Source organism: Neoarius graeffei, chromosome 7, assembly GCF_027579695.1.
Source record: "Neoarius graeffei isolate fNeoGra1 chromosome 7, fNeoGra1.pri, whole genome shotgun sequence".
NCBI lineage: Eukaryota > Metazoa > Chordata > Actinopteri > Siluriformes > Ariidae > Neoarius > Neoarius graeffei.
In genome coordinates this window covers 41675449-41700111 of record NC_083575.1, presented here as the reverse complement: position 1 = coordinate 41700111, position 24663 = coordinate 41675449, and the positions used below count along the sequence as shown (strand labels likewise).

At 45.4% G+C, this 24663-nt stretch overlaps 1 protein-coding gene across 1 annotated transcript in view; it reads right to left on the bottom strand.

Moving 5' to 3' along the window:
- Positions 1-24663, bottom strand: part of gabrb1 (gamma-aminobutyric acid type A receptor subunit beta1) — a 43558-nt gene that overhangs the window by 6392 nt on the left and 12503 nt on the right. Inside the window, exon 4 of the mRNA XM_060925674.1 lies at positions 18102-18322. Coding sequence (XP_060781657.1) covers positions 18102-18322 — 221 coding nt within the window. The remainder of the gene's footprint in view (positions 1-18101; positions 18323-24663) is intronic.

The following is a 24663-nucleotide window of genomic DNA, read 5'->3' as shown; positions in this document are numbered from 1 at the left end:
TTTTCCATTGTCTTCCTTCTGGTGACCTGTAGACTTCTGAATATGTGCCACTAGTGTGGTTGAGTGGTTTTCACTCACCATAATGCACCCTTCACTACTGAGCTTGCAAAGTTACCTGGACTCCAGGAGCATGCATACAGGGGCCGGTGTGGGTTTTCCTCTATTTCCCCTCATATTTATGCCAGGGTTTGCCATCAGCCCTCAACCTTTTCAGGGCTCAAGGTCTCTGATATTGATGGCAAGGACCAGAAGTTTATTCCCTCTTAAACAAAAGTGTGTATTAAAAGGAAGACCTTACAGTTCAGAACAAGGGGTTCTACTCAGCATACTGAAATTACTGAATTGGAAGAAGTACAGTGGCTTCTGTCTGATTCTAGACTTGAGAGGGCTGAACTAGTTTCATGCTGAACTAAGAAAAAAGCTCCCCAACAGCAAACAGGCCACACAATTCATTGGCTTGAAGTTAGATTGATTGAGCATGAGACCCACTCTGTCATCCCAATATATGGCAGACATTACTGTGGTTACTGCTTTGATCCAGATAGGTTGCTATGTGTAATACCAGCTCCTGTTAAGGACACTAGGCTCACTGTCTGCAGCTGCAGTGGTAGTTCCCTTGGGTCTCTTGGAATTAAAGGGCCTCCAGAAATGGGTTATCAGCCTGCAGCTAGACTTCAAACATCCTTGTCTCAGCAAGAGGAGCACAAGTTCTAGCTCAGTGGAAACACAAAGTTTTCTCGCAAAAAAGGGACAGAAGACATGTAGAACCCTAGTGGAAGATTAAAACACATCAACAGGCTGGACTGAGGGACATTGATCTGCCCCTCAAATTCTTCTTACTAGTTGTAATATATGATGTATAATATATTACTGGCTGTGATGGTCTTACATAAATCTGCACCTGTGGGTTTGACCCCCATGAAGTGAAGTGAAGGTTGAGAACTGCAACCTAGCAGTCCAGAAAGTTCTCAAGTGGAAACAATTCCATGAATAGTGTGCACCCCATTATTTGATTCAAGTGTACTACACAAGGGTGCACAGAGGACAGTGTTTTTTTTTTAAATCATCAGATCAATTGCTCATCAGTGACACAGAAGTTCCTTTTTGTTTAAGGAACTTCACCATCCAAGCAGAGACTGGTTGGGTGTCAGTGTGTACCATCTCCAAGTTCTATAAAGTTAACATTATCCCTCCCAGTGGCGTGAGTGCTGCATCTCCAAATATCTTTCTGAGCAGTACTAAGGTGGATCATTATATTGTGGCATGTGTTATGTAGGTGATAAGTAGGTGCCAGATATGCCAGATAACTGCCATGGTTCCCTGTCATTCAGAACCAGCGGAAACTCAACAAGAAAGTTCTAAGGAAAGGTGGCTGTATGACAACAGTATTTATAAAAATAGATAACATCATAGTCACTTTGTGACTTTGTTGAAAAATCTTGGCATGCATGCATAGTTGCACAAAAAGGCATCCAGGTGATATCCAGGCGATAATCACATCCTCTGGCGGTTATCTGTTATTCACAGTTACAATATATGTATGTCCAAAAGTATGTGGACATCTGCCCATCACAAAAACCATGGGTATTAACATGGAGTTGATCCCCTTTTTTGCTGTTTCACTCTTTTGGGAAGGCTTTCCACTAGACTTTGAAACGTGGCTATGGGGATTTGTGCTCATTTAGCCACAAGAACACTAGTGAGCTGAGGCACTGATGACAAGCAAGAAGTCCTGCTGCACAGTCAGCATAGCATTCCAATTCATCCAAAAGGTGTTCAATGGGACTGAGGTCAAACCATGTCTTTATGCACCCCATTTTGTGCACAGGGGCACATGCCCACTAACTGTATGTGCAATTTATCCAATAGCTTGTGTAAATGAGCATTTATTATAAATATATTATGATCCAAACACTGTTGAGAGGACAAAAATGAGGTAAAGGCAGAAGAGAAGGAAAGGTCAGGAATACAAATTATTACAGAATATTTTATATCACATTCATAATGGCAAGTAACACTGAACTGATCATGTTTCAGTATTAATCTCTTAAACACTATTTGACAATTTTTTGATAATGAAGAGAGGAAATGAAATGGCTGTAAAATTGAACAGAAACTAAATGTCCTATTGATATAAAAGAATTTCTTTCTCTTATTTTTGTTGGCCTTACAATATGCAAACGTTTATTTAATGATAGTTGCGGTCAGAAGTTTACATACCTTTATGAATATGAATGTCATGGCAATATTGGGCTTTCACTGATTTATTTGAACTGTTCTTTTTCTGTGGCAGAATGATTGTACAACATACATCCTTAATAGAAAAAAACTGGTACACAAATTTTAATTTATTTGGGTTTTTGTGAAATCAACACAGGATCAAAACTATACATACAGTGTCAAATTTACATAGACCAACTTAGATTATTAATTCAGTGGTGCTGAACATTCCAAAATGTCTTTTAACTTGCCAAGACCTCTGAACTTCCTGCTGGCCAAAGACAAAGTCTTCTGAAAGAAAGTTTACTGGTCAGATGAGACAAAGATTGAGTTCTTTGGTCACAGTGACCAGAGCTATAGAGGAACATTGTACCAACTGTTAAGCATGGTGGTAAAAGCATCATTCACTGGGCTGTTTTGTTGCTAGTGGAACTGGTGCATTGCACAAAGTTGATGGAATAACGAAGAAAGAAGACTACCTCAGAATTAATTAGCACCGCGGTTCCCAAACTGGGGGTCGCGACCCCCAGGGGGGGCGCAGAGGAACTGCAGGGGGGGCGTGGAGAGACGGGACTGTTTGCATAAAACTGCCAAAAAAATACAGCCGTTGGAATGTTTATACTGCACCATAACCACTTAGTTTGCAGAGAGCAATCAGCCTGTGAATAGAACCCCATCACCCCCTTTCACTCCATATTTGTCCCGCCTTCAAATCTCAATCTCATAATCGCCCCGCCCTTGAATACTGTGAAAATGAAGTGTGCTAGCATAGCATGGATATGCCGACGACGAGCTGATGATGGACAAGTTTTTACACGTTGGTCCAAAACGCAGGGCTGCTGAACAGGGCGAGTTACCCTGCACTTCTGTTCCTAAAGTAGCAAAAACAAGGAAGTATGATGATGCGTACATCGGAATGGGCTTCACAAGCACACTGGTGGGTGGTGAGGAAAGACAGCAGTGTGTTCTCTGTATGAAGGTGCTAGCGGCAGAAAGTTTAAAGCCAAACAAGCTTAAACGTCACTTGGACACAACACACCCCGATTGTAAGGATAAGCCAGTTGAATTCTTTCGACAAAAGCTTTTAAAATTTCGTGCACAACGCACTACCTTCACAAAATTAGCTTCTGTCACTGCCAATGCTCAGCTCGCCTCATATAAAATTAGCTACCTCCTTGCACAGACCAAGAAGCCACACACAGACGTGTGTGATCCTGCCCAGTGCCATAGAAATGGTAAGGGCCATGGGCGATGAGGCAATCGTAAACAAATTAAAGACAATTCCCCTCTCCAATAACACTGTTGGAAGACACATACATGATATGGCAGATGACATTGAGGAACAGCTAACTGACCGAGTACGTGCAAGCACACGGTTTGCTCTGCAGGTCAATGAAGCTACTGACAGCAACCGGGACTGTTTATTAATCACATACATCCGTTTCGTTGATGCAGAGGACAATGACATGAGAGAGGATCTTCTATTCTGCAAACAACTGAAAACGCGAGGCACAGCTGATGAACTTTTCAGAGTGATTGACGCTTACTTAAGAGAGGCAAATTTGAAATGGGAGTGCTGTGTTGGAGTGTGGACAGATGGGGCTCAGGCTATGGCTGGGAAGCGCAGTGGACTGCAAGCGCTGATAAAGCGTGTGTCCCCCAATGTACAGTGGACTCACTGTATGATTCACCGCGAAGCGCTAGCATCAAAACAGTTGAGTCCCGAACTAAATGGGGTGATGACAGACGTAATTGCAACTGTCAATTACATCAAAACGCGCCCTGTTAAAGCCAGGCTTTTCTCCGTGCTGTGTGAGGAAATGGGATCCAAGCACACGGCAGTACTGTTTCACAGCGATGCGCGATGGCTGTCACGTGGGAAGGTGCTAAGCAGAGTTTTTGAGCTGCGAGAGGAGATACGGATTTTTCTCGAGGAGGAGGGCCATGCCCTTGCACTCTGCTACAACGATGAGCAGTTGCTGTTGGCGCTTGCGTACCTCAGTGACATTTTCCAGAAATTGAACGAGCTAAATCTGCAAATGCAAGGACACAGCACCCACCTCCCTCAACTTGCAGCGAAAATGCAGTCATTCACAAAGAAATTGGAACTGTGGGGGCAGAGAATTGAGGAGGGACACACACATTCATTTCAGAACTTGCATTCCTTTCTCAAAAATACCGGCTGTCAGAACACAATCTTGCCATGCATTCAATCGCACATTTCTGCCCTCCAACAACATTTTCATAAGTACTTTCCAGAGACAGATGCGGTGGCACACTATGAATGGCTCACAGACCCCTTCAGTGGAAGGACACCTGCTCACCTCAGTGTCGCTGAGCAGGAGCAGTTCATTGATGTGACCTCAGACATAGGATTAAAACAGCAGTTTAGGGCAAAGTCACTGCCTGCCTTTTGGATTGGGGTGGAGAAAGACTACCCACTGCTGGGTGGAAAGGCGGTGTCCATACTCCTCCCTTTTGCCACTTCTTACCTTTGTGAGGCGGGCTTTTCTGCAATGGCCTCCATCAAGAACAAATACAGGGCAAGGTTGGACATTGAACGTGAACTGAGGGTGGCAATCTCACAGTTGTCACCAAGATTTGAAAAACTCTGTGCTGAAAAGCAAGCACACCCAAGTCACTGAAAAACCTTTTTTGGGGTGGGGAATTTTAGTATTCTTACAAGTTGAATGTTTGATGTTCTGCTTTTGGGATATGCAGTACTGTTTACTCTGCAATGTTTTTGAATTTATCAAACGAAAAAACTTCAGCCACAAGGCTTGTAGCCTTGCATACTCTCTGCAATGTTTGTTTGAATTTATAAAAAAATAAAACTTCAGCCACAAGGCTACATTTACATGTCTGTGAAGATTGATATTATTATTACAATAATAGTAATAATAATAATAATAATGTCTGTGAAGTTTATTACTATACACAGCAACATTAATACCCAAGCTGTGGTGGTGGTTTGGGGGGGGGGTGTCGCGAAAATAGTCATAGGCCAAAAAGGGGGTCCCCTGAAAAAAAGTTTGGGAACCACTGCATTAGCATAACCTCAAACCATCAGAAACTTGGACACAATTGGATGTTCCAACAGGGCAATGACCCCAAATACACATCAAAGCTGGTTGCATAGCCCCTTTTAAGGTGGTTGTGAGAGTTGTCACCTCAACCCTATCAAAAATATGTGGATTTTGCTTAAAAGTCAGGTCCATGCCAGGAAACACACAAATTTAAATTAAACACTAACAATTCTGGCAAGAAGAGTGGTCAAATATCCAACCAGAATTCTGCCAGAAGCTTGCTGATGGCTACCAAAAGTGTCTGGTGAAGGTAAAACTTGTTAAGGGACATTTACCCAAATATTAGGTGCATTGTATGTAAATTTTTGATCCTGTATGTTGTGACAGCAGCTCAGAACCCACCCACCCACCCCCCAAACAGCGCATTGCTCCTCACACTACCACTCTGATGGTGCTGAAGAGACAGCATCACTTCAGCACCAGTGTTCTGGACCACAGCAAGCAGCATGGCCACGGGACAGAGCCAGCTAAGCACACAGCTGGAGCAGCTTAAGCAGCATCTCTATCGATCCTCCTAGAGCAGCCAGGGGAGTATAAAAGGCACTGCCACCAACACAGGTCAGTAAAAGCTTCATTTAAACAAGGTAACTGATGTCCTGCCTCCCTCTCTTCCTAGGCCATGTTGCTGACACTGAAGACAATAAGGATGATATTACCAAACTGATGAGAACTCTCCTGGTCCATATCCCCTGCTCGAGCCCACAACTTCTTTCTCACTCCCCTTCCCCCCACACTTTAAAATAATAAGAGCACTTAATTTTCCACTACTCCTGGATCCTGTGTCTGTGTTTGCCTGCCACACCTATGAATACAGGCATGAACACAACACCCCCACCCACCCTCCACATGGAACCTCTTCTGCAACACCACCTTGAGACCAGTCTCCAGAAGCAGCATGTAACCCTAGGAGAGCTGGCACGGAGGCTACAGGCTACCACCCAAGAGCTGCTGCAACAATGATCCAGAGCTTTGCCCCTCCCTAACCGGTTTCCAGACACGTGCCAGGAGGCTCTCTGTCTGCTCCCCAAGCTATCTTCAGCCGACAGTGTAGATGTCTACCTCTACAAGTTCGAAGAAAGTGCCATTCGGAAGGGCTGGCTAGAAGAGGAGTGGGCCCAAGCCATGGTTCTCTTGCTGACTGGGGAGGCACTGCTTGCCTACTATGCACTCCCATCAGTTTCGGCAGATGATTACACACTCCTGAAAGTCCTGGGAGTTCCAGCCTGGTGATCACATCCTCCTGCTTCTCCAACAGTGAATTGCAAGTTCCTCGCATGCTGGCAAGGTCCTTTCGCGGTGTCTGTGTTAGGACTGGGACTGTTTTGGCCTCTAGAGGCCACTGTTATTTCCTTTGTTTGGTCATGTTTGTTTTGGCCTCTAGAGGTCGCCACTGTGTTCTGTGTTTTGTGTTTGTCTTATTGCCTGTTTTCTGCCCCGCCCTGTCCTTAATTAGTTTGTGTATTTATACCCCTGAGTTCAGTCCTCTTGTCACGGAGTCTTTGTGCTGTTATGTTTAGCTCCAGTTACCTCTGTACCATGTTCCTTGCCTTTGTCTTTTTGGTTTTGCACTTTGCTTTTCTTTTTGGACTTTTTGGACTTAGTATTTACTGTTTTTTAGATCTTCTGAGCATTGGTATTTTTGCCTTTTCTTTTCTGGTTTTTTGGCTTTTGTTTTGACTTTGAACTTTTGGATTTTTTTTCCTTTCATCTTCTGAGCGTTTTGGATTATTTCTTTTTGGACTGTATATATTGTAAATAAGCTTTTTGATACTTTTCTACTTCTGCCTCACGCCTCTGCATTTGAGTCATCCCCCGGTGGCCTAGTGGGGGTTTGCTGGATTATCACACCAGCGAACCAGGTTCGAATCCCAGCAAAACCCTAACAGAAAGACTCCGTCATGACCGACTCAGCAGAGACTTCTTCAACTGTCTACCCGGCTAACCTTCAGGGAATTATGGCCGCTTTAACACGCTTCGGCGCTACCATGGACACTCATGGACGTACTCTTGCAAGCCAACGTGAGACCCACGAGGTACTGCTTCAGCAGATTGGAAAAACCCTGGCACAGCTGACTTCTCTACCCCCATTTCCTCCGCCTGATTCTGCTCCTGCTCCGCCATCCGCTCCCGCTCCAGTGCCTCCGGCCACGCTGCCTCCTTCACCTCGTGAACCCAGCCTATCTGCACCACAGAGGTATGACGGCAAGCACAGTGAGTGTCGGGAGTTCCTTACCCAGTGCCAACTCACCTTTGAGCTTCAGCCTACCACCTACACTACGGATCGCCGCAAGATTGCCTTTGTGATAACCTTGTTAGCTGGTAAGGCGCGGGCCTGGGCCACTGCTATCTGGCAGAGACAGGGACCCAAGTGCTCTGATTTCCAGCTGTTTACTGAGGAGATGCTTCATGTCTTCGATCAAGCAGACATCAGTAAAGACGCAGCCAGAAAGCTCATGTCCATCCGGCAAGGGGGAAGCGTCGCAGACTACGCCATCTCGTTCCGGACGCTCGCAGCAGTAAGTGGATGGAACGAGACTGCCCTGGTGTCAGCCTTCCACCATGGTCTGTCTGACCCCATCAAAGACGGTCTGGCTTCTATCGGATGCCCAAGTGACCTCAAAACTCTGATCTCACATTCTACTCGTCTTGACAACAGGATGAGAGAACGCCGCCAAGTCCTGAGCCTCCCCGGCCTCCCTGCCTCTACCTGGAGCCCGTCTACCTCCTCCAGTGACTGTCCAGAGCCCATGCAAGTTGGCCGTACTCGTCTCTCCGCAGCCGAGAGGGAGCGCAGAAGGAGGGACAAGTGCTGCATCTACTGTGGCAAGCCTGGTCACTTCCGAGCATCATGTCCCGAGCTCTCGGGAAAAGGACCGCCCCGTCCAGCCGAGGGAGGGTTGTGACGGGGCCTACCCTCTCTCCCGGACTCCCTGGCCAAGGAATCTACATCCTGGTCTCCATCTCCTGGGGTGAGTCTGTCCACTCTTGTCAAGCCTTGTTAGACTCAGGGGCGGCTGGAAACTTTATGGATATCCACTTCGCCCAAAGCATCAATGTCCCGACTGCGCCTCTTGAAGTCCCACTGTCTGTGTCTGCCCTCGATGGCCAAGCATTAGGTGATGGAAGAGTCACCCAAGTTACTTCTCCAGTCTTCCTCCAGTCTCAAGGTCACAAAGAAGAAAAATCCCTGCACCTTATTCATTCACCAGAGTTCCCAGTCATTCTAGGCCTTCCTTGGCTTACTCGCCACAACCCTCGCATAGACTGGGTAACAAGCCAGGTTGTGGAATGGGGCCCTGCATGCTATGCCTCTTGTCTGCTCTCTAGCTCTCCTGTGTCTCCTGCCGAGCCTCCTGATCTCACCGAGTTATCTCAAGTTCCCACAGAGTACTGGGATCTCAAAGAGGTCTTTAGCAAGAGCAGGGCCGCCGTTCTTCCTCCACACCGCGCCTACGACTGTGCCATCGACTTGCTCCCTGGGACTACTCCTCCTCGGGGCCGACTGTTCTCCCTCTCTCAACCAGAACGCAAGGCCATGGAGGAGTACATCAAGGAAGCCTTGGCCTCTGGGTTCATTCGACCCTCCACCTCACCCGCTGGTGCCGGCTTCTTCTTTGTCGGCAAGAAGGATGGGGGGCTCCAGCCATGTATTGATTATAGGGGCTTGAACAAGATCACCATGCGCAACCGCTATCCCCTTCCGCTGATGTCCACAGCATTCGACCTGCTCCAAGGCGCCACCATCTTCACCAAATTGGACTTACGGAACGCATACCACCTCGTCCGTATCCGACAGGGAGATGAGTGGAAGACCGCCTTTAACACCCCATCAGGGCACTACGAGTACCAGGTGATGCCCTTCGGACTCACCAATGCACCAGCTGTTTTTCAGGCCCTTATCAACGACGTCTTGAGGGATATGATTAATCTATACGTTTTCGTCTACCTCGACGACATCCTGATATTCTCCAAGACCTTACAGAAGCACCGCCACCATGTCCGCCAAGTCCTCCAGAGACTTTTACAGAATAATCTGTTTGCTAAAGCCCAGAAATGCGAGTTTCATGTCCCTGAGGTCTCCTTCCTGGGATTTGTCGTACGAACGGGGCAACTCCAAATGGACCCAGCCAAGACCCTGGCCGTCCGGGACTGGCCTACTCCCAAGTCCGTTAAGGAGGTTCAGCGGTTCTTAGGATTCGCTAACTTCTACCGCAAGTTCATCAGGAACTTCAGTTCCATAGCAGCACCTATGTCGGACCTCACCAAAAGGACTGGTGGATCCTATGTCTGGTCCCCTCAGGCGGAAAAGGCGTTTAATGACCTCAAACACCGCTTTTGCACAGCACCCATTCTGGTTCTCCCGGACATCTCCCAACCATTCATCGTGGAGGTGGACGCCTCGGACAGTGGTGTCGGCGCGGTGCTCTCTCTCAACGCTCGGAAGGGAAGCTGCACCCCTGCGCTTACTTCTCCCACCGCCTGAGCCCTGCAGAGTCCCGCTATGATGTGGGGGATCGGGAACTGCTAGCGGTCAAACGAGCCCTTGAGGAGTGGAGGCACTGGCTGGAGGGAGCGCAACATCCATTCCTGGTGTGGACGGACCATAAGAACCTGGAGTACCTCCAGCAAGCCAAGAGGCTGAACCCACGACAGGCTAGGTGGGTTTTGTTTTTCAGCCGTTTCAACTTCACCCTATCATACCGCCTGGGCTCTACGAACACCAAACCGGACGCGCTCTCCAGGCTGTTCTCGCCCAACAACAGGGAGAGTGAAGTTGGGCCTATTATCACTGTATCCCGGATTGTGGCTCCTGTCCGCTGGGGTATTGAGGAGACCATTCGACAAGCTCAACGCCGGGACCCTGATCCTGGGACGGGGCCACCGGGCCTCCTGTACGTCCCTCGTCAAGCCCGGGCCAAGGTTCTCCAGTGGGGTCACTTTTCCCCTCTCACCGCCCACCCGGGAGCTCGGAGGACCTTGGACTTCCTGAAAAGACGCTTCTGGTGGCCTAACATGGAGAAGGAAGTGAGGTCATTCGTCCTGTCCTGTGAGGTCTGCACCAGAACCAAGAACCCGCGACAGCGTCCCCAGGGTCTCTTGTATCCTCTGCCTATTCCCCGGCGTCCCTGGTCCCACGTGGCGGTCGACTTCATCACAGGTCTCCCTGAGTCTCAAGGTAACACTGTCATTTTGGTCATAGTGGACAGATTCTCCAAGGCCTGCCGCTTTATACCACTGTGCAAACTCCCTTCTGCCCTTGACACTGCTAAATTGTTATTTAATCACGTCTTTGGTCTTCCACAGGACATCGTATCTGACCAGGGGCCCCAGTTCTCCTCCCGAGTGTGGCATGGCTTCTGCAAGCTCATCGGGGCCACTGCCAGCCTCTCCTCTGGGTTCCACCCCCAGTCCAATGGCCAGACGGAGAGGCTCAACCAAGACCTGGAAACCACCCTGCGAGGCCTGGCTATGGATAACCCGACATCGTGGAGCACCTGGCTGCCATGGGCAGAGTACGCCCACAACACCCTGCAGTCATCGGTCACCAAGCTGTCGCCGTTCCAGTGCCAATTCGGGTTCCAGCCACCTCTGTTTCCGGACCAGGAGGAGGACGCTGGGGTGCCCTCAGTCAACCAATACGTGAGACGGTGTCGCAAGACCTGGAGCAAGGTCAGGAGGACACTCATCCAGACCTCCAGTACCAACCAGACTCAGGCCAACCGCCACAGGAGACCTGCCCACACTTTCTGCCCTGGGCAGCGGGTTTGGCTGTCCACCAAGGACCTTCCGCTGCGGGTGGAGAACCGCAAGCTTGCTCCTCGCTACATTGGCCCCTTCAAGGTTGTACACAGAGTTAACCCTGTCTCCTACCTGCTCCAGTTATCACGTACGCTAAGGATCAACCCCACATTCCATGTTTCCCTGTTGCGGCCCGTACTGACGTCCACGTATGCCCCTGCCCCCAGGAACCCCCCGCATCTTCCAGGGTCGGACCATTTTCACCGTGTGCCGCCTGCTGGACTCCTGCCGGGTTCGTGGGGGTCTCCAATATCTTGTGGACTGGGAGGGCTATGGCCCTGAGGAGCGCTGCTGGGTCCCAGCTCGGGACATACTTGATAAAGAACTTTGTCGGGACCTCCATTCGGCCCATCCTGATCGCCCTGGGAACGTCAGGAGACGCTCCTGGGGGGGGGGGGGGGGGGGGGGGGGGGGTCCTGTTAGGACTGGGACTGTTTTGGCCTCTAGAGGCCGCTGTTATTTCCTTTGTTTGGTCATGTTTGTTTTGGCCTCTAGAGGTCGCCACTGTGTTCTGTGTTTTGTGTTTGTCTTATTGCCTGTTTCCTGCCCCGCCCTGTCCTTAATTAGTTTGTGTATTTATACCCCTGAATTCAGTCCTCTTGTCACGGAGTCTTTGTGCTGTTATGTTTAGCTCCAGTTACCTCTGTACCGTGTTCCTTGCCTTTGTCTTTTTGGTTTTGCACTTTGCTTTGCTTTTTGGACTTAGTATTTACTGTTTTTTGGATCTTCTGAGCGTTGGTATTTTTGCCTTTTCTTTTCTGGTTTTTTGGCTTTTGTTTTGACTTTGAACTTTTGGATTTTTTTTTATTTTTCCCTTCATCTTCTGAGCGTTTTGGATTATTTCTTTTTGGACTGTATATATTGTAAATAAACTTTTTGATACTTTTCTAGTTCTGCCTCACGCCTCTGCATTTGAGTCATCCCCCTGGTGGCCTAGTGGGGGTTTGCTGGATTATCACACCAGTGAACCAGGTTCAAATCCCAGCAAAACCCTAACAGTCTGAATGAGTCAGCCCTGTCAATTACCGCCTGTAACAACCTGGTAAGAGAAAATCCACAAGCATACCACATTAACCTGTTAAAACATTGGATTGAACCTCTTCCAATGTTGTCAGCATTTGCTTCTGTCTCCCCAGAACCGCCGGGGTGTACCCTGGTCCAGTGAGGCAAAGACCTCACAACCAGACAGCAACAAGAGCTCAGAGAATTGTTAGACCAATTGGGGGATGTCTTCTCAGCAGAACTAGATTGGACTCACCTGATCCAGCATGACATCAAAACCCCCCGGAGTTGTGATCAGACAGCACCCCAACTGCATCCCAGAGGCTTGTCATCGAGATGTAAAAGAAGAGGTGGTTCAGATGTTGCGGGACAGTGTCATCAAAGAGTCCACCAGTCCCCGGTGCACAAGAATTTGACAGCAATCCTCTGCCCAGAGTGGACAATTTGATTAACCACATGGGGAGGGCTTGAATAATGTCAACCCTCGACCTAACTAAAGGCTAGTGGCAGGTGAGCCTAACACAGAAGCTCAACCCAAATCTGCTGTCATCACCACACCTGGCCACTCCAGTACCAGGTCCTCCCATGTGGTCTCCACAGGGTGCCTGCAACATTCCAAAGGCTCATAGACATCATATTGCAGCCCCACCATGAGATCACACCTGGACGATGTTATAAGCCATTCGTTCACCTGGGCCGACCACCTATACATCCTAGAGGAGCTGAGAAAGGCTGAGCTCACCACTAATCCCCACAAGTGTCAGCTGGGACTGACAGAAGTGCAGGATCTAGGGTATCACATTGACCAAGGGCTACTCAAGCCACAGGAGAAGAAGATTGAGGACATCAAGGAGTACCCCCAGCCCACCACCAAGTGACCAGTATGTGCCTTCTAGGAGCTGGCAGGGATTCGTGCCTAGCTTCTCCTTTGTAGATTCTCCCCTCTAAGACCTGACTAGGAAAGACCAACCAGAGAAGGTGTAATCGACCAACAAGGCAGAGCAGGCATTCCAGGCCCTGAAGAAGGCCCTCACCACCACCCCTGTCCTCTGACTTTGACAGGCTGTTCGTCATCCAAACAGACGCATCAAAGACAGACCTGGGTGCCATACTCTGCCAGGTCTTTGAGGGCGAAGAACATCCAAATTAAGTAAAAATATAAAACCCCAATTCCATAAAATTGGGACACTGTGTAAAACATAAATAAAAATCAGAATATGACAATTTGAAAATCTTGGAAACCCTATATTTCATTGAAAATAGTACAAAGACAACATACCAAATGCTGAAACTGAGAATTTTTATTGTTTTTTGAAAAATATATGCTCATTTTGAATTTGATGTCAGGAACATGTTTCAAAAAAGTTGGGACAGGGGCATGCTTACCACTGTGTTGCATCACCTCTATTTTTAACACCACTCTGTAAACGTTTGGGAACTGAGGAGACCAATTGCTGTAGTTTTGAAAGAGAAATGTTGTCCCATTCTTGCCTGATATACAATTTCAGTTGCTCAACAGTTTGGGGTCTCTTTTGTCATATTTTGCATTTCATAACACGCTAAATGTTTTAAATGAGAGATAGGTCTGGACTGCAGGCAGGCCAGTTTAGCACCCGTACTCTTTTACTATGAAGCCATGCGGTTTTAATATGTGCAGAAAGCAGTTTGGCATTGTCTTGTTGAAAAAAGGAAGGTCTTTCCTGAAAAAGATTTTGTCTGGATGGCAGCATATTGCTCTGAAACATGTATATCATTCAACATTAATTATGCCTTCCCAGATGTACAAGCTACCCATGTCATGTGCACTAATGCACCCTCATACCATCACAGATGCTGACTTTTGAACTGTGCACTGATAACTAGCCGGATGGTCCCTCTCCTCTTTAGCCTGGAGGACATGGTGTCCATGATTTCTAAAAAGAATTTCTACTTTTGATTCGTCAGACTTCGGGACAATTTTCCATTTCGCCTCAGTCCATCGTAAAAGAGCTTGGGCCCAGAGAAGGTGGCGGTATTTCTGGATATTGTTTATACATGGTTTTAACTTGCATTTGTGGATGCAGTAATGAACTGTTTTCACAGACGATGGTTTTCTGAAGTGTTCCTGAGCCCATACAGTGATTTCCACTACAAACATGTGTCTGCTTTTAATGTAGTGTCACCTGAGGGGCTGAAGATCACAGGTGTCCAATGTCAGTGTTCAGCCTTGTCTCTTGCATACAGACATTTCTCCAGATTGTCTGAATCTTTTAGCGATATTATGTAACACAGATGATGTGATCTTTGCAACTTTACATTGAGGAATGTTATTCTTAAACTTTTGCACTGTTTGCCCACGCAGTCTTTCACAGAGAAGTGAACCCCTCCCATCTTTACTTCTGAGAGACTCCACCTCTCTAGGATGCTCTTTTTATAACCAAATCACATTATTAACCTGTTGCCAATTTACCAAATTTGTTTTTTGGCATTACACAACTTTTTCAATCTTTTGTTGCCCCGTCCCAACTTTTTTGAAATATGTTGCTGACATCAAATTCAGAATTAGCATATATTTTTCAAAAAACAATAACATTTCTCAGTTTCAACATTTGATATGTTGACTTTGTATTATTTTCGGTTTTCAAGACTTGCAAATCATCATATTCTGTTTTTATTCACGTTTTACTCAGTGTCCCAAATTTTATGGACTTGGGGTTGTACTAATATTTTTACATGAATTAATTTAAAATTTGTGCACTATTTTTTTTTGTCCTGTTAAAGATGTATGTTGTACAATCATTCTGCCACAAAGAAATAAAACTGTCAGATTGCAGGCACTTATGGATGTACTGTATGTGCAGAAAGAGATTAAGAAGCAGATTGCAAACAAAGCCAAATCGTGTGACAAGAGACGTAGTCGGTAACCAAGCGAGGGTCGATCGATCATGCAAACAACACAAAGTAGGCGAGGCAAAAGATGAGAGAGAAATACTAGCAGGGGTAAGAATAACAAGATAGTAGGCAGCCAATGAAACGGCTCGGTAGTACTGGTCAGAACACAGAACGATACTTCACAATGAAAGTGTGGAACTGGCGTGGTTATATGGGGAGACTAATGATGTGTGTGATGATTGTCAGCTGAGTTCAATAGGCCAGTGACAGAGGGCGCTGAGTGTTCTGGGATGTGTAGTTCTGGGAGTCCATGTTTGTAGTTTGGTTACTGACTGCGTTTTCAATGGGGATACTGACAAAAACAGTTCAAAGTAATCACTGAAAGCCCAATATTGCCATGACAACATTCATGTCTGTGGATGTAAACTTCTGACAGCAATTGTATATACAGTGGCATGCAAAAGTTTGGGCGCCCTTGCTGAAAATGTCTGCTACTGTGAATAGTTAAGTGAGCAGAAATGAACTGATCACCAAAAGGCATAAAGGTAAAGACGAGACATTTCTTTTCAGCGTTTTATGCAGGATTTGTGTATTATTTTTGTTTTGTACAATTGGAGAGTGAAAAAAGAAAAGGAACACCATGTGAAAGTTTGGCCACCCCAATACATTTGAGTTCTCAGGTAACTTTTACCAAGGTTCCAGACCTTAATTAGCTTATTGAGCTGTGGCTTGTTCAAATTCTTCGTTAGGAAAGGTCAGATGATGCAGATTTCAAAGCTGTATAAATTCTCTTACTCCTCAAACTTGTCCCTAAAATCAACAGCCATGGGCTCCTCTAAGCAACTCCCTAGCATTCTGAAAAATAAAATAATTGATGCTCACAAAGCAGGAGTAGGCTACAAGAACATAGCAAAGTGTTTTCAGGTAGCTGTTTCCTCAGATCATAATGTTATTAAGAAATGGCAGTTAAAGGAAAACTCCGGAGTGAAATGCTTTTTAGGTCTATTTTCGCATTATTGGGAGTGCATACGTTGGGTTGCTATCACAATCACGTCAATCGGATGTGTTTTGAGAAAATTAGTTTTTTGTGATTTCAGCCGGAAAGCGCTAACACGGCAGTGGCTGGGGCATGTCTTTTTGCCGATACAAGACGCTAGTTTTAAAACCATTGCAAAGCTCAAAACAACATGACAGTTCTGTGGAAGTGAGTTTAGAGTTTCTACAAGCAAAGCGAGTTGTCCCTGGCTCTGCATGTGCACGGATAGAGTGTGTTAGAAGAGTAAATAAAAATCCAGCGACCTTACCTGAAGTCGGTCTTCCTCAGACGCCATCTTGAGTGGACAGTCCGTAAAAGTCGAGTGCCGAGTGCAGAGCCCATCCCACTGGAAATGCACCATGGGCTCTGCACTCGGCAGAGCCCATGGTGCATAATAATTAAAATAAGTTAGTGCGGATCGCGGCGAATTTCTGTTCAGCTATTTTCGTGACCACTCGGTGCGTGACGTCATTTAAGACAAACAAACCGCTTGAGTTGAGTCCACTTCCGTTTACTTGCATACTTGCGGCTTGAGTGCAGATGTGCGTTCGGGAATTTCCAAAGAAAAACCATGCCTTATTGTTGTGCAGTGAACTGTAACAATGGGACCGGTTCAGTTAGAAGTTTTTACCTTTTACCGAGAGAGGAGAAGAGGCAGAGAGAGTGGATTGGCTTTTTCTGGAAGAAGAGAAAAGGCGGTGCGAGAGGATTGGCTTTTTCCGAAAAAAGAGAAGAGGCGGAGCGAGTGGGTTGGCTTTTTCCGAAAGAGGAGAAGAGGCAGAGCGAGAGGGTTGGCTTTTTCCGAAAAAGGAGAAGAGGCGGAGCAAGAGGGTTGGCTTTTTCCGAAAAAGGAGAAGAGGCGGAGCGAGTGGATTGGCTTTTTTCGAAAGAGGAGACGAGGCGGAGAGAGTGGATTGTGCGCATGAAGACAGAGGGTTGGCTTTTTCCGAAAGAGGAGAAGAGGCGGAGAGAGTGGATTGTGCACGTGAAACAAAATCAAGCAGTCAAAGAAGAAATGGAGCAGCAACGCTCAAGCAAAAAGGAGAAGATTGGAGGTAAACATTTTTACTTTTGCTTGCAATTGACAAGTCAAGAATCCTGAGGGATCCTGTACAATCATCGTGGAAGTGAGAAAAAAGGGATATTTCCTCGCTTAGAGTAGGCTATAAATAGTATAATGCCGCGGATGGCAGGCTAACGTGGCCTACCGGCGCACTGTCAAGTAATCATTACTTATATCCACTAGGGAGGGCGGTTTAATTATTCTTCAAAAGGGCTCTTATTTAGTATTACGACGAAAGTAAGAATTTATCATAATTACCAGGATAAATCGTTTGGGCGCGAGTCTTGTTGAGGTCCGGGGTCACTGTGATCAGAGTCAGCCGAGTCGCTGTCCGATTCCGAGGCCACACGGTCAAACCAGTGAGCCACATTCACCAATTTTTTCGCAACGGCCATAGGTTCATACATATATGGTTTCACCTCTTGATATTTAATTTGGAGAGTTCCTACTTCAAAATCGCTATCGCTTTCAGACATTTTACACAACCTCTCACGACCAAAGTCCATACACGTGTGCTCAGTTCGCAAGTAAACACAGAACTGCTCCCGGTCTGTTTGGCTTAAATGACATCACGATGACTGTCCTCTGGCGGTAAAAGTGCGTATAAGTGAGATGTAAACAAACCTTCGGAAATTGGGCAAAACAGTATATTTTAACTGTTTTATTCAATTTTAGGGTGCAAATTAGACATTAGGAAGACTGAATTCGCTTTTTGGGTCGTTCTTCTAGACAATAAAGTTGATATTCTACGTTTCACCTCCGACCACTGCCTATGACCTTTAACTATTCACAGTAACAGACATTTTCAGCAAGGTTGCCCAAACTTTTGCATGCCACTGTACATGCTACAAAATTTAACTACATCTGATATCAGTAGCTTGAAGAGAGCTTACTTAAGTAGGGCAAAGGCAGCTTCATCCATCATCAGTATACAGGAACTGTACAAACTCTATATGACTCACACAGATTCCAAAAATGCAACATTTGGAAAGCCAGTTTGTTCAGTAAACATTCATACACTAACCTGAGGCCATAAAGCACAGTTCCATCTGGATGCAGCCGAATCATGCGGTTCTTGACGGTGACACCATGAACGAAAGATTTCTTGTCATTTATGAAGTAAGTGTCAGGCACCCATAGCTGATCAGCCACACGGTTATCCAGCGTTAAGTTCAGAGGAATTCCTGTATAGGACAGGCGTTTATCACGCCATGATTGCTGGAAATACATGGTGATGGTGTAGTCCTGTAGCAAAGGCATACAAATTTGTATATAAGAACAAAATTATACACACACACACACACACACATATAGAAACTCATTGTTTCCAGGATACTTAAGCTATTTAGACAGCCAGGCAATTTTCACACATATCTGAGCCCCAATAATTGATCTGTCTTATACGTACTTGAATTTTAAAGACACTGAAGACCCAGGCACATTAACTCAGATCTGGAACACATTTGAAACATATGCTTCATTCTGCAATTATCAAATGTCAGCTTGACTAACACAGGGTCAAATTTATTTTATAATTCGCATAATAATTTGCATATTTTATCATTATTGGCTTCTCACTACAGAGGGTGACTGCTCTATTGCAGGCTGTTCTTGATTTTAAATACATCTGCCTCCATGTAGTATAATCCTCCTGTAATACTTTTTAGTGTTTCCTTCACAGTGTTCTGGAAAAACTGTCTCCTAATCAGGGTTCCTGCCCTTTTGTAACATGTCTCTTTACCTCTATCAGTTCTTGATTTTATATTTTATTCTAAGCTGAAAAAGCACTTCACTCATTTGTGAAGTGCATCCAGGTCTCTAACCATGGCCCAAGGGGAAGTTTCTAAATGGACTCGGAATGTTTCAACTGACTGCTGCTGATCTTGAGAAGAAGCTCCTGCACTCCCTGCTCATTCACCTTATCTGTGCTGCAAAACACACACACACACACACACACATACACACACACACACACACACACACACACACACACACACAACAGGCTAGTTTGCGGTTTACAAAGATGCTTATACCAGCAGTTCAGAGTATGCCTTGGGGGAAACAAAGTTTCTGGAAACTTTCAGATTGTTGGATTACAAATCATATCTTATGTAGCGCAGCTGAAATAATTCAGGGTTGCAGTGTACAGTGGTGCTTGAAAGTTTGTGAACCCTTTAGAATTTTCTATATTTCTGCATAAATATGACCTAAGGCAGCTGGGCCATAGAAGGTTCACGCTGCACGCTACACGTTCACGTGAAGAACCGGACCCTGGGCCATTAAACTTCATGCTTGGATGTTCACATGTTGCGTCTGTTCTACTTTGACCGAAGTCGCACATATTTTTTTTCAAATACACACACGCCCACACACAAAAATGCACGCACAAACACCTTAAGTATGTTTCTGAATGATTTAATAAGTATGACATAGTGCAGTAGGAATATTGTACGATTGTGATGGTGTCAACATGGAATATGTGAGGGGAGATAAAGATGGGTTAAAAATGTTGGGATGACAGAGAAGAGCATCAACACTGTTTATGTTATGAACAAATTTTACAAATTGTGATAGGTAGGAAAGTTGTAGGATTGTGATGGTATTGGCGATGGTGTCGACATGGAACTATTGTGGGGTGACTGGATTGGGATGAAGGAATGTTGGGATGATTCAGAAGAGTGTACAGAAGATTGGAATGAAAACTGTTGCTGTTGTGTTTTCTGAGTGTGAAGATTTTTCAGCAGCTGCAGTGTTTGGAGCTGGAACTCCTGGAATTGCTCGTCATCAAGTGCATCTACACGTGGCATGATGGAAGTGAAAAAACCCATTCGTGTGGATTCAGATTTCCTCTCAATTTTCTTTTTCAACAAGGACAGGATGAGTTCATCATTGTCGTCATTTTTCCCTTTCTTTTGTTTTCTTTTTTCCTTCTCATTTCCGGTTCTTCTCTCCTCCAAAGCAACTGCTTCCTCAGGGTCAGCAACTTCATCCTCATCAGCGTCATCCATTGCAGTTTGCAGCATGTCCCCTTCTTTTGGGCCACTTTCTTCATCACTCAACTGGGGCAGGTTCCCTTTTGAAATTCTGACATCCTTGGCAGAAATGAGAAATTCCATTTGTTTCATGAACTTCCACGGTTTGCAATTGTCTGCGCCGCTGCCCGATTTCTTCTTTGTCTTTGTCCTTGCCAAAGCGTTGTTGTGACAGCGAATGAGTGTGGTCCAAGCATCCTTTGCAGTTGTTCCTGATAAATAAAATAGAGAGAGTAAATCAATTAATCATCACGTTCGGCATCCTCGCAAGGAAATTTGAAATATTCCAAAGACCATTGAGAGTTCAAGCTGACGCAGCGATCCTGTACACGAACGCAGCTGTAGCACTACACAACTTCATCCGCAGGCGCGATGGAATTATGGTTGACAGGACTTCTGAGGTGACCTACGAGGTGGTGGAGGGAGATGGCAGAGGCATGTTTCCCTTGGAAGCACACACCCACACAGGAAGACCTTCTGATGAAGCTATGGCTGTACGAGACAGCGTGAAAACATTTTTCAATGACCCGCAGGGAAGTGTGTACTGGCAACATGAACACGTGTTCAGAAATGTCGCCCAAGGGAAGAATGATCACTAGCAACAGGAACACATTATCCCAAAATGTTATTGCAAATGGCATTAATTAAAACACAATGAAAAGAAAAGTTTTTAGTAGTACAGGTTTTTGTATGCTAGCATAGCATCATTGGAATTGAAATCTTTACACGTATCCAATTTTTCCCTCCCTCACTCTGTCTCTGTTACTGTGTCCTTCAATCTGTCTGTCTATATGTCTGTCTGTCGGTCTGTCTGTCTTTCTCGTTCTCTCACTCTTTGACACACGCACGCACGCACGCACCCCCCACACCCATCACACACACACACCACCACCACACCCAATGCTAGGGAGGTCAGCCGAAATTACGTTTATCACCAAATTATGCCATGCTTTATACTGCTGGAAAGATCGCTTCAAGACTAAAACAATGATATCAAAATCAAAACAATAGCCCAGTGCTTTTTGACGGCACACGCCCGAAGACTATAACACATACCTGTCGGTGATTTCACACGCTCATTCAAGTCCTCCCAAACTTGTGCCTTCTGGTCCCTGTCTTTATAATCCACCACACGCGGATCCCATAGCAGGGGCCTTTCTCGAACAAACTCAATCAACTTTTCTCGGTAGTCGTCCATTTTATCTCCCTAGACCCGTTCTGATTGGCTGGCGCGGCAGTGACTTTGGGGTCGTGCATGCATTGACTGGAATTTCCATCTTCACGCCTAGAAAAAAGTGTGCATGTTCATTTCTCGCTTCACGCGTGAAGTGTGCAGCGTGCAATGTGAACGCCGTTCTATGGCCCAGAGCAAGTCATGCTACGTTTGTCCACTTTTCTTTACACGCGTGTAGCGTGCAGCATGCAGCGTGCAGCGTGAACCTTCTATGGCCCAGCTGCCTAAAACATCATCAGATTTTCACACAAGTCCTAAAAGTAGATAAAGAGAACCCAGTTAAACAAATGAGACAAAAATATTATACTTGCTCATTTATTTATTGAAGAAAATGATCCAATATTACATATCTGTGAGTGGCAAAAGTATGTGAACCTTTGCTTTCAGTATCTGGTGTGACCCCCTTGTGCAGCAATAACTGCAAATAAACATTTGCGGTAACTGTTGATCAGTCCTGCACACCGGCTTGGAGGAATTTTAGCCCATTCCTCCATACAGAACAGCTTCAACTCTGGGATGTTGGTGGGTTTCCTCACATGAACTGCTCGCTTCAGGTCCTTCCACAACATTTCGATTGGATTAAGGTCAGGACTTTGACTTGGCCATTCCAAAACATGAACTTTATTCTTCTTTAACCATTTTTTGGTAGAACGACTTGTGTGCTTAGGGTCGTTGTCTTGCTGCATGACCCACCTTCTCTTGAGATTCAGTTCATGGACAGATGTCCTGACCATTTTCCTTTAGAATTAGCTGGTATAATTCAGAATTCATTGTTCCATCAATGATGGCAAGCTGTCCTGGCCCAGATGCAGCAAAACAGGCCCAAACCATGATGCTACCACCACCATGTTTCACAGATGGGATAAGGTTCTTATGCTGGAATGCAGTGTTTTCCTTTCCCCAAACATAACGCTTCTCATTTAAACCAAAAAGTTTTATTTTGGTCTCATCTGTCCACAAAACATTTTTCCAATAGCCTTCTGGCTTGTCCACGTGATCTTTAGCAAACTGCAGATGAGCAGCAATGTTCTTTTTGGACAGCAGTGGCTTTCTCCTTCCAACCCTGCCATGCACACCATTGTTGTTCAGTGTTCTCCTGATGGTGGACTCATGAACATTAACATTAGCCAATGTGAGAGAGGCCTTCAGTTGCTTAGAAGTTACCCTGGGGTCCTTTGTGACCGTGCCGACTATTACACGCCTTGCTCTCGGAGTGATCTTTGTTGGTCAACCACTCCTGGGAAGGTAACAATGGTCTTGAATTTCCTCCATTTGTGCACAATCTGTCTGACTGTAGATTGGTGGAGTCCAAACTCTTTAGAGATGGTTTTGTAACCTTTTCCAGCCTGATGAGCATCAACAACGCTTTTTCTGAGGTCTTCAGAAATCTCCTTTGTTTGTGCCATGATACACTTCCACAAACATGTGTTGTGAAGATCAGACTTTGATAGATCCCTGTTCTTTAAATAAAACAGGGTGCCCACTCACACCTGATTGTCATCCCATTGATTGAAAACACCTGACTCTAATTTCACCTTCAAATTAACTGCTAATCCTAGAGGTTCACATACTTTTGCCACTCACAGATATGTAATATTGGATCATTTTCCTCAATAAATAAATGACCAAGTATAATATTTTTGTCTCATTTGTTTAACTGGGTTCTCTTGATCTACTTTTAGGACTTGTGTGAAAATCTGATGATGTTTTAGGTCATATTTATGCAGAAATATAGAAAATTGTAAAGGGTTCACAAACTTTCAAGCACCACTGTATTGCCTTGTAAGCAGCGAATTGAATGCCTCCTTGTATCATACAGTAAAACCTCATGTTTACTATTATGACATCACTAACCGAAATAGCCAGAACATTTAGCCTGTATTCCCAAACTATGAGACACATTTGTATAGAAGATGCACTCTATTACCCCAATGTGTAGCAGACAGTATTATGCATGCCAGTCATATCCAGGTAGATCTGCGTGCTCCCAAGCTCCTCAATTGGCCCCATCCATGGCCTCAATGAGAGTAACTCATCTGTTAGTGCTGTACAATGGTGCAGCAACATGCTGACAACAAATATACTGAGGAGAGTGGCATCTAAATCCAGAAGTGGGATCTCAGATTTGAGAAAGGACTGGCACCACACGGGTGGACTGCTTTCCCAATGGCAAGTCAACACATTGCTTAATGTGGTTCTCCTGAACAGTGCTGGGACAGGATACACTGGACCACAAGTGGCCTTATTATGTACTATATGCCTTTCTTTCCCTACTGCTGATTCTTCCCATGTGGCACAGAATTCAGCAATTAAGCAACAGAGAGGTTGTGATAAGCAGACCTGAGCAGATCTGCTGCCACAAAAGGATGGAGAGAGTTGTCTCCCACAAATAGGTCCTGTGCTTGTGTGTTTGGGCCCTTGGAATAAGCTACTAAGTGAGGATGGTGCAGGAAACATTCCTAAGTGCAATAATCCCTACTTGTATGCCCACAGGTGGAAGCTGTTCCACAAACGTTGTGCCCAATCCCTAAAGTACTAACCTTTATTCAGGGACTGGTAGACAGCATCAAGTCCCCATCTACACTAAAAATATACATGGTGGCCATTGCTCAACATCACAGCACCAAGGATAGCATCTCCTTGGGGACTTACAAAATTGGTTAGAACCTTTCTGAAGGGGGCAAGTGCCTTCATCTGCCACTAATCCCTAGCAGCCAAAAGTGGAATGTCCCCTTTGTGTTCAAGTTCCTTAAGGATTTCTGTTCAAAATCATAGCACCCAAGTTTGCAAACCAAGCTACTAATGCTATATTCCATGAAGGTGAAGCCACAGAGGATTCCTTTTTGTGCCCAATATGCACAAAACAGTAGTATTTAGACCATCCAATCTTCATACCAACTATTCATTTGTAATAGAGGAAAAACATGAGAAGCCCCATTGGAAGGTGGACAGCAGCATGACCTATAGACAGGCTGGATGCCAGCCCCAACTATGATATGCCATTCCATGAGAAGCATCTCGTCCCCATGGCCATTACTTAGAAATGTCCAACTCCAGGAAGTTTGTCCTTCTGCTACCCAGGCATCACTGTGCAAGCTGTGAAAAAAAATGATGTAAAAAAAGTTAATTATAAATTAGCTGTATTGTTTTTGGCCTATGTTAATATTTATATAAATATTTAATATTTCTTAAAATGCAGTTACAGTGAATACTTGTTTATTTGACACAGATGATTGATTACAATAATCTGGGTCAGTCATGTGTTCAAAAATTGTATGCAAACACATGAATTCATCATTCATTCAGGGCACTTGGAGTAG